At 44.6% G+C, this 10,716-nt stretch overlaps 1 protein-coding gene across 1 annotated transcript; it reads left to right on the top strand.

Annotated features, from left to right (window-relative positions):
• Positions 1–10,181: 10,181 nt before the first annotated feature.
• On the top strand, positions 10,182–10,574 carry LOC117834348 (uncharacterized). Its single transcript, XM_034713948.1, has one exon. The coding sequence runs from the start codon at positions 10,182–10,184 to the stop codon at positions 10,572–10,574; it is 393 nt and encodes a 130-aa protein (XP_034569839.1).
• The last annotated feature ends 142 nt before the right edge of the window (positions 10,575–10,716 follow it).

Below are 10,716 nucleotides of genomic sequence, written 5' to 3' on the forward strand. Positions count from 1 at the left end.
TGATGGCTTGAGCGCTAGCTCGTGGGAAATACTCCGACTGGTGGGAGAGGTCGAGTTGTACTCGGACTCATCCCTGGGACCTCAAAAGAGGTCAAAAATTTCATTGAATTTTTCAATGAAGTCTTCCAAAGCTTGGTGATCGAGGTTGATGTTGTAGTGCTTCTCCTCCCAGGTCGATGCAATGTGGCGGTGGAAATTCCCAGTGCCGTCTGCGATGTAGGTTCAGGAGCCGAAGATGAACATTGCACCTTTTTCAAATGCAATGGTGGGCTTGATGATGACTGGAGCCATCAAGTTCACTAGTGGATCTTTAGCGAGATCCCCTACCTGGTGCTCCAGCTATCGGTGTTCAGACCCGGCAACCTACCGAGGTGGTAACCGAGGTAGTTTTTTGTTCATGGGGCTCGTCGAAGACCTGGAACTCGAAGGTGAACTCGAACACACACTTTAGACAGGTTCGGGCCGCTTATGTTGCGTAATATGCTTCATCCTGTGTGTTAGTTGGATTGTATTGATTGATGATATGTTTGGAGGGGGTCCCTGCCTCGCCTTATATTGCAGGGGGTAGGGTTACATGTCAGTTGTTGTACAAGAGTACTACTCGGATACAACTAGAGAGTCTTACTCTAGTTGCTACAAGTAGTTTCCTAATCCTTGACTAGGCCTTGTCCACTAGTAGACCACACCGTCCTGCACCGTAGTCTCCATGTTTGACATGTCTTGGCGTATAGCCCCGTATTGTAGGACTGTCCAAGCCTCCCGGTGTACCCATAGATGTATGGCCAACAATATCCAAAATGACCTCTGTATGTCCAGGATTTGTTGGTGAATTTGAGTGCGTAGTCATGACTTTTGGTTTAAAGAATGCTGGTGCTAATTATCAAAGATCTATGAAATTAATCTTTCATGACTTAGTGTAATCTTAGAAGTCTATATTGATGATATTGTGGTCAAATCGGCTGGCTTCAAACCCCATTTAGCTTATTTAATACATGCTTTTGAAAAAAAGTGTCGATATGGCTTAAAGATGAACCCACTCAAATGTGCTTTTGGTGTATCGGCTAGGAAGTTTTTGGACTTCATGGAGCATGAAAAGGGTGTAGAGATAGATCCTAAAAGGAATGAATCTATTAAAAAGGTGCAAGCTCATGCTTGTAGGAAAGAATTGCAGAAATTCTTGGGCAAGGTGAATTATTTGACATGGTTTATTTGTAACTTGCTTGGGAAGGTGAATGCTTTTACTCCTATTCTTCGGTTGAAAGATGAAGTTGAATTTACTTGGGTGGCAGAACAACAAGAAAGTTTTGAGAAGATCAAGCATTATTTATCTTCACCACCTGTTCTTCAAGCACCAAAGAGTGGAATTCCTTTCAAATTATATGTGATGGCTAGAGATGGAGTTATTGGTTCTGTTTTGACTCAAAAAACTGAAGGAAAGGAGCATATTGTTACATATGTCAGTAGAAGATTGTTTGACATTTATTGAAAAGTTATGCTTGTCATTATATTATGATTGTACCAAGTTGAGGCATTATTTATTATCAAATACTTGCATAGTAGCATGCCAAATCGACATAATTAAATATATGTTGCACAGGCCAATTTTAAGTGGTAGAATTGGTAAATGGGCTTATGCTCTTATTGAATATGATTTGGCTTGTGAACCTTTGAAATCCATGAAATGCTAAATTGTTGTGGATTTTATTGTTGAGCATAGGGTTGATGATAAACTTGATTTAAATGTCAGTTATGTTACTTTTGCCACATAAAATTGCACTTTGATGGATCAGTTTGTAAAAGTGGCTTCGGTATTGGTGTTATTCTTATATCATCAAACAATGCTATTTTTGAAGCTCCTAACTAGTTGGATTATAAGTGTATTAATAATCAAACTGAATATGAAGCTCTGTTGTTTGGGTTGGAAATTTTGTGTAACATGGGAGTCAAACATGTCAAAGCTTATGGTGATTCTCTACTAGTGGTAGAACAGGTTTCCAAGGTATGCCAATGTTTAGATGGTTTTCTGAATGTTTATCTTGATAAATGTCTAGATATCATATCTTGTTTGGATAAATTTACCATCTATCATGTACCAAGAGAAGAGAATCCAAGGGCTAATGTTCTGGCACAACAAGCTTCTAGCTATAATGTTCAGAAAGGAAATATTCATGAAAGGAAGCCAATGTTTTATGAGTTGAGAGTGTCAAGGATAGATCCCCAGGTAACCGCAAGGAAGGAAGAAGCTAGACTCCTACAAGAATTCCCCTGTAATCCTACTAGGACTCATACCATGCAATCCTACTAGGACCCTATTGTAACCAACTAGTAAACCCCCCCCCCACCCCGGGATATATAATAGAGGGTAGGGGTACCTAGATCGGCATCTCAACCCAATGAGAGCAATCTCAACACCCAAGCGCAGGGCGCAATATACTCCACCAAACAAGATGTAGTGTATTACACTACACTGATGGCCTGAACCTGTATAAACACTACAACAAATGTGTTGATCTATGATGAAAATTTTATGAAACATTTGTTCTCATCATAGATCTATAAGGTTTCTGGCTGAAAACGTCATAAAGTTTCAGATCCGAGCAAATTTAGTGACAAAGTTACAGAACGTCATAAAAGTTGCCACTGTAGCCAAAAAGAAATCGTGACTTGCTATTACAAGGTGGTTTTGTGACGATATAAGCTTTTGTGAAAATGTCATAAACCAACTAGGGTCCCACATGTAAGTTTAAGTTGATAAAAAGGGTCGTAAAATAAAAAGGAAAACATGCTCCTCCCGTGGGTTGAACCTATTAATGATCAAATGGGGAGTCTTCACCGCAACTAGGTCCCACATGTAAGTTTCAGGTGAGTTGGTGGCAGAAGTTTTGGTAAGTTATGTTAGTCTGAAATGAAAAAAGCGAAGGAAAATAAAAGAGTAAAATGCACGGCAGGCCCACGAACTTGCCAGGGTGTGTCATTTAGGTCCCCGAACTCAAAAAATGCACATTGGGGTCCCCAAACTTGCTAATCGGTTCACATGAGGTTCAAATCAACGTAATACATGTAAAACTACTTACATGGCACGGTGACTGCACTGACGTGGACCTAACATGTGGACCCCACATGTCAGGTCCACTCCCTCCCCCTCTCTTCTCTATCGTCGGGATCTATATCTCTAGCAGGGAGGCACTCGAGCCCCTCGGTAGCTGCGAGCGGTGGCGCTCAAGCTTGGGCCCAAGCTGCTAGCCGTCCGCTAGCCACCCTGCTTTCTCCCGCATGTGGCCGTCGACCTCCCTTTCGCAGGCCACTGCTACCTCACAGGCTTTTCCATGGAGGAGGATGGGAGCGTGAGTGGCGGCAAGATATGGCGAGCGAGGCCACTCCGGTCCCAACACAAGCTCGCCGCTCCACCCATTCGTCCACGCATCTAAGCTTGCAACTACTGCGCACGCACCCTGATTGGTCGCCACTGCCAGCTCATTGCTCCACCCCTTCGGTCGCTGATTCAGGCCAACACCCACTATTGTCCGTTGCTGCCGTCACCGTGGCACCCACGCCCACCGTGTCGACGGCTGCGATGGGGGTGGGCTTTGCCGGAGCGGGACACGATTGGAAGGAGCCAATGGCACCCGGTGCCGATGGAGAGAGAGAGAGAGGGGGGGAGGGAGAATATGGAAGAAAGGAGAGATAGGTGGGCCTGACATACAGGCCCCACATGTCAGATCAACGTCAACACATAGTTACGATGCCACGCATCCAGTTTAACATGTGTTATGTTGATTTGAACCTCACGTGAACCGATTAGCAAGTTTGAGGATCCCAATGTGCACTTTCAAAGTTTGAGGACCTATATGACACACCCTGCCAAATTTGTGAGCCGACCATGCATTTTACTCAAATAAAAAAGGAAAGAGTGTCAATAGCAAGGCTCAAACCTGTGACCTCTTGAAAGTGTTAAGGTAGAACTACCACTAAGACATGAACTATGTATGTCTTTTAGAAAGGATACATTTTATATATTTTTTTCTAATAAGTGTGGTCCACATGCTAGTTGCCGGCCCAAGCATCAGCTACATGTTTCATATTTCTTGACAGGACGTACAATACTACAAGAGAATCATTGGCTCCACACTCGTATTGGCTGTGGCAAAGAAAGCTAGCGTCAGTGTGCAGATCTACAATGGCCTACGGCAGGAAATGGTGCATCCTAGCGGCGACGGGAAGAGGAGGAGGTACAGTCAAGTTAGTCCCTAGGTTTGTGCCGCTACTTTCCCCTATCATCCTAGGCAAGGGGATTTCTAGATTTGGGGATCTGAGTTGAACATACTAGATTCCAATTTCATCGTACCCTTAGATTTGCATTCCGATTGGTGTCAGAAGTTGATAGGCTATAGTTTATGAACTGCAAAGCTAAACATTAAACATTGATTTCAAGTTACGATGACTTTGGTGATGCAGTTAGTTTATAGTTTGATAGGTTTTTTATTTTATTAGCTTTCATAGGTGCTTGGAGTCATTGATAGCACCAGATCGCCATCGCCTGATGTTATCATTGTGCATCCTGAAAACAAGTGCGAGCATGGGTTTTCTCTCCAAGTGAAGTATGATTGGACATTTGACAACCCTGGGTGCCGGTTTGCATCTTGTTGCAAGGTAAACGATAAATTGTTTCAATTCTAATAAACCTTAATTGTACTCTTGATGTTAGTGTTGTAAATGGAAAATTGTATGAACGTAATCGGTGTCTACAGCATGAAAGGGAGAATTGTTTGATGTTTAAGTGGGTTAATCCTGAATGGGATGCTAGGACTAAAGGTACTATGGTAAAGCTGATGAAGAGGAACCTAGATCGTGGGAAGAAGTATGGAGAATTGCTAAGAAGGAGGTCAATGGCACAATCTACGAGATGCACATGATAAAGTGATACTTTGGGGAGACAACCATTGACCTGATGAATGCGAGGAAGAAAATTAGAAATGATGCAGTGAGGAAGGAGCTAGGACTGAGAAATAGTAACAACAATCTGAAAGCTGAAAATGATGCAAAGATGTTGAAGGAAGAACGCACAAAGGCTAACATGGAGCTTGAAGCGACTGTTGCTAAGCTAAAGAAGGTGAAGGGACACGCCATGAATGTGGTGAGAAGGGTCAAGGAATCGCTGCTGTAGGCCAAATATATAAGGTCATTCAGGGATGATTAAAGGCATAATGTGATGTTTGGTGATAGCTAGGTAGACGGTTGAGAGGTGGGATCATGCTTATATTTTGTTAGCTGATCATACTATCTGGCAAATTATGATAACTATTATTCATGATTTTGAACTTTGTAATGATGAATGGCTATGACATGCCATCTTATGAAACTTGTTGTTGCTATGATGTTTGTTGTTATTGCTAAGGAAGATGGTTGAGAGGTGGGATTGTGCTTTGATTCTGGTCGCTGATGGTACTATCTGGCAAATTAGGATAAGTAAGAATGGTGGTTATGAACTTTGTACTGATGAGTGGCTACGACATACCATTTGATTATAGCATATTTACTATTCAATTCAGATATGCTACATAATTGAGGAATACCAATAATATACTTATTGGTAGTATATATACAAATGTGTTGTCTGATAATACAACGGGCGGCACGGGTGTTACAAAATGAAAAATCACTAATCTACTCATAGCTAGGCAACAACCAGGTTCCTCGTGACCAAATCCAGTTCCCAGGAACTTGTGTAATGCAGATCGCAAGATCATTATTGACACCTGCCACACTTCTTAGCCCCTACTGGTAGAGCTAGTATTGCCCTCTTCATCATATCGATCCGTTCCTAAGAAGTAAATGTTATCTCCTTTCAGGTTAGGCAGGCCACAAATGGCATGCTCTTGTACAACAATGCACTTGCTAGGTCCATGATGATCTTATTCCGAAGCTCTGGTGCTGTCTCCCAGAGAATAGGCTGTCAAATGTCACCGATGAATAAATGCAGAGTAAATTCCACCAACTCAACATCTCTCTTGCTGTGCATCCTCTCATCCCAAACAACAAAGAACAATCGGCCATGACCTTGGAGTAGAGAAGAGTTGCTCATGTCAAGAAACCATCATAACCAGAGTCCAACAGCTTGAGGAGGTGCTGGAAGATGATGCCTCAAGTAGATCCGCATGTGTTCAGAAGAACTGCACCAGAAATCTTATGAAGGTATGGTAGTCTAGTCGATTGGCTTCCCAAATGCCAAATGTAGACGGGCAATGACCCTAGCGACGGAGAAGATTTTAGGGGTCAAAAGTTGGTTATCAAAAGAAATGACTCTGCACTAGTATGCGCTTCCAAACCCAAGATATAAGCATTGAGAGCAGCCATATGGCACCATGTTGGAAGTTGAGGAAGGATAATGTGCTCCCGATGAGACAATCGATTCAGCAGGAGCACGGTGCTTCCATCTCTGTCATCTATGGAAACTAGGCATCCAGATCCGCCGCAACCAATCGACCTAGTCTTTTTCCCAGCTAATGCTGCAAAGGAGACCTCAAAAAGCTAGTAATCCGTGATGGATGCGAATGTCATTGTGCCAGATTTACCAATATCTTCGGATTTCAGAATCCAAGGGTCAAACAGGCATGCCTGACCTGAACGAGCGCAGTTCCAACTATTATAGATTATTTTGAACCAGATGAAATGTCTTGCATCACTGATCTTATTTGTGATGCTCACAACAAGATCTGGCATAAGATTTGCCTAGGAAGGACCCATGATTGAAGAGAGATTGATTGGACAGCCAAAGAAGATGGTAGAGGGAGAAGAATGGAGGACTCATAATAGATAGAGAAGAGGGAACTTATTGACGAGGTAGAGGTTGTAGTTCCGAGAAAGAGAAATGATAAGGGAGTGGAAGCGATTGGCGAAGTTCCGGTGTATTGATGTTTTGTAGAAAGGACCTTTTTGAATAACAACTACATCAGTCTACTCATGTACATTGGATCGTCTTATTTAACTACTATTTACTAGACCGAAATGTCGGCCATACACCTATGGGTCCACCGAAAGACTTGGACAGTCTTACAATATAGGGTTGTACACTAAGATGTATCAGACTTGGAGATTACGGTGCAGGACGGTGTGATATACGTTGTGGACAAGAACTAGTCAAGGATTAGAAAACTACTCTTAACAATTAGAGTAGGACTCTCTAGTTGAATCCAACTAGTACTCTTGTACAACAACTGACGTGTAACCCTACCCCCGGCAATGTAAGGCGAGGCAGGGATCCCCTCCAAACATCTCATCAATCAATACAAACAACCAACACATAGGACGTAGGGTATTACGTGACATAAGTGGCCCAAACCTGTCTAAATTGTGTGTTTGAGTTCACCATTGAGTTCCTGATCTTGGTGAGCCCCACACACAAAACACTACCTCGGGTACCCCCCCCGATAGGTTGCTGAGTCTAAACACCAACAGCTGGCGCACTAGGTAGGGGATCTCGCTAAATATCCACTAGCGAACTCGATGGCTCCAGTCATCATCAAGCCCACCGTCACGTTCGAAGAAAGTGCGACATTCATCTTCGGCTCCTAGGTCTGCATCACAGATGGCGTAGGGAACTTCCACCGCCACATTGCACCAGCCCTAGAGGAGAAGCACTACGACATCAACCTCCATCACCAAGCTTTGGAGGACTTCGTTGAAAAATTCAAAAAAAAATTTGACCTCTTCTGAGGGTCCATGGGCGAGTCCAAGTACAACTCAACTTCTCCCACAAGCTGGCACTCGAGCCATCGTGCGAATCGATCTACAACACAAGTCAGTTCCTATTTGGACTCCGCAACACGGGCACCATCTACCAAGTTTCCTTGTCCAGATCCCAATCCAACTCGGATTCAATCAAGGACTTCGACTACTACTTGGATCCAGACGAGTAGATTCCCTTATCAGTTCCGCAGCAGGGCTTGGTAATCACATCTACTCCACAAGGCAGATTCATCTACTGGCCCGGCATGAAACCATCTGCCCTCACCAGGGATGATGAGTCACCCCTCGTTGCGTACCTCAACAACCTTCCATACCTGGATGGAACACCCCTATCTCCTATCTACGAAGAAGACGGCCCTACGGAGATCATCACATCAAGGTCGAGTAGTTTCTCCCTAGAGTGAGAACTACTCGCCATTATGACTCCTCAAAGAGCCAATGATGACAGTGCAGAGCAACCAGAAGGAACTCCATGACGCGACGTCACACAGATGACGTGTCGGCAGATGAACACTCTGCCAATGTTCAAGGAGACGAGACAGAAGATCAAAGGACACACCAATGGGCAAGAAACACAAAGGGAGCAGAACATCGACGCCATCTTGTAAATGATCTACCTATCATGAACCTGGATCAAGCGTTCGAAGCAGTTTTAGAGCATCAACATAACACTCTCCTCGCCGTTGTCTCCTCCATTAACCTGCTCACTCGGGCCATGGTGCAAGACAAGTATACTAGGCAACTATCTTTCCTGGTGAACCACGCATACGAACTACTTGATCGATAGAGCCCAATCCACTCAGCCCGACGCACCTCCTCCCACCATGGCAGCAATGGCAGGCATCCAAGCCACCATGAAGCCCCCAGAAACGAGGTTCCTAAGATTGAGCAACCTAGGGCAAGTCAACACAGGGCAGAAGGTAGCCGGGCAGGACCTTCGGGAGGCCTCAACCACCGTTAGCCCTACCCGGAACCTGAGCAACCCCGCGACCTTCGCCAGCAAATCAACCAGAATTGCAACACGCGTGACATCATTGAAGGGCACCGTCGTGAACGCGATCAAGAAGTCAACTACTCGGGAGAAGACACTATCAGGTTCCCCACCTTTTCAAGCTGAGTATGCAAGACAACTCTACTCAACAAGTTTAAACTTCCGGATATCAGCAAGTATGATGGCAAGTAGGACCCAGTCCAATGGCTGTGGTCCTACTCGCTAGTGGTCCAAGCGGTGGGAGGAAACGATGACACCAAGGTCATCTACTTCCCCATATGTATGGAGGTAGGGCCACTCACTTGGCTTGAGTCTCTAAAGAGGAACTCCATCAATATGTAGAGTCAACTAAAGGCAGCATTCACGAACAACTTCGCAGGGGTGATGCAGCGCCCTAGCAACAGGATTGACTTGTCAACAAGGCAAAACCCTGCGTAGTTACCTATGCTATTTTTTGACAAGAAGGCTACTGTCATGGACATTTTGGAGAAGGAAGCCATAGAGTGCTTCTAGAATGGTCTATATGAATGCCGGATGTTCACAAACTTTGGCAGAAATTGCCTGGAAGATATCAAGTCTGTCAAGACCATGATACAAGCCTGGGTAGATGAATAAGACAAGGAGATCGAGCAGTTTGAATCTAACCATAATAGAGGCCAGAATAACAACAACCAGAGCAATGGTGAAAGTAACAGCAAGAATTGCAATGATCATCCCAACAACAATTGAGGCAACTACTTGAGAGGTCAAAACCGCAAGAGGAAGCTAGACAATACTGTTGCAACAATGTCCCAGTCCTCCAAGAAGACCGGCGGACATCAAGAGAAGACTCCGTTCAAGGAGCTCTTGAAGAAGCAGTGCCCATGTCACCCAAACTCCAAACACTCTGCGATGGACTGCATAAGCCTTTGTAGAGTTATGAAGGATATGCTAGAATCTTCTGGAGCTAAAGATAAAGGAAAGGCCAAAGAAGATAAAGACAAGGACAACAATGGGAAATTTTAGAACCCGTGTAACACCATCAACGTCATATTCGGTGGCACTACGGGTACTGCTACCAAGCGGTCCCAGAAACTAACCCTACGTGAAATCATGTCCATTGAGCCAGCAACGCCTACGTCCCTCAAGTGGTCTAAGGTGCCAATTACCTTTTCAAGAAAGGATTAGTGGACTAGTTTCTCCGACCCAGGACGCTATCCTCTCATCCTAGATCTAGGCATCAAAGGCTCTAGCCTCACAAAAGTACTCATCGATGGCGGTAGCGGCCTCAATGTCCTCTTCGCCAAGACTTTGAGAAAGATTGGCCTCGACGTGATAGATATGCTCACCCCTACAAATTCTCCATTCTACGAGATTGTCGAGGGTAACACGGCTTTCTGCCCTAGCCAGGTGGTTTTGCCAGGTGATTTTGCCAGTTACCTTTAGGACCAAGGATCATTACCGGATGGAGTACATCCAGTTTGAGGTGGCTGACTTTGAGATTTCATATCACACCATCCTCAGAAGACCAGCACTGGCCAAGTTCATGGCCATCTCGTATTATGTGTACCTAATACTCAAGATGCCGGGACCCAATGGAGTACTGTACATACACGGAGACTTGAAGAGATCATATGACTGCAAAACAGAAGCTGTGGAGCTGGTAGCAACTACTCAAGTACCAAACTTCGTGATGCAAGTCTTTGCTACCTCCAAGAAATTGTCCTTAACAGAACTCGAAATCCTAGAGAAGAAGTTAGAGCCAACCAATGTCAAGCCGGCAAGAGAGGTTGATCTCAAAGCCATTGACCTCGAGACTGGCAACATTTCCAAGATAGCCCTAATTCACGAGGGCTAGATCCCAAATAGGAAGCCACGCTCGTCAGCTTCCTCTGGGCCAACTGGGACATCTTTGCATGGAAGCCATCTGATATGCTCGGGGTGCCTAGGGAGTCCTTCATCCAGAGTGTATGGCTAACCCTGTCTTGGTGCGGAAGAAG

Source organism: Setaria viridis, chromosome 8 (genome assembly GCF_005286985.2).
Source record: "Setaria viridis chromosome 8, Setaria_viridis_v4.0, whole genome shotgun sequence".
Classification (NCBI taxonomy): domain Eukaryota; kingdom Viridiplantae; phylum Streptophyta; class Magnoliopsida; order Poales; family Poaceae; genus Setaria; species Setaria viridis.

Excerpts from the sequence above, each read along its gene's own strand:
- LOC117834348 (XM_034713948.1), top strand. The coding sequence starts at position 10,182 with ATGGAGTACATCCAGTTTGAGGTGGCTGACTTTGAGATTTCATATCAC.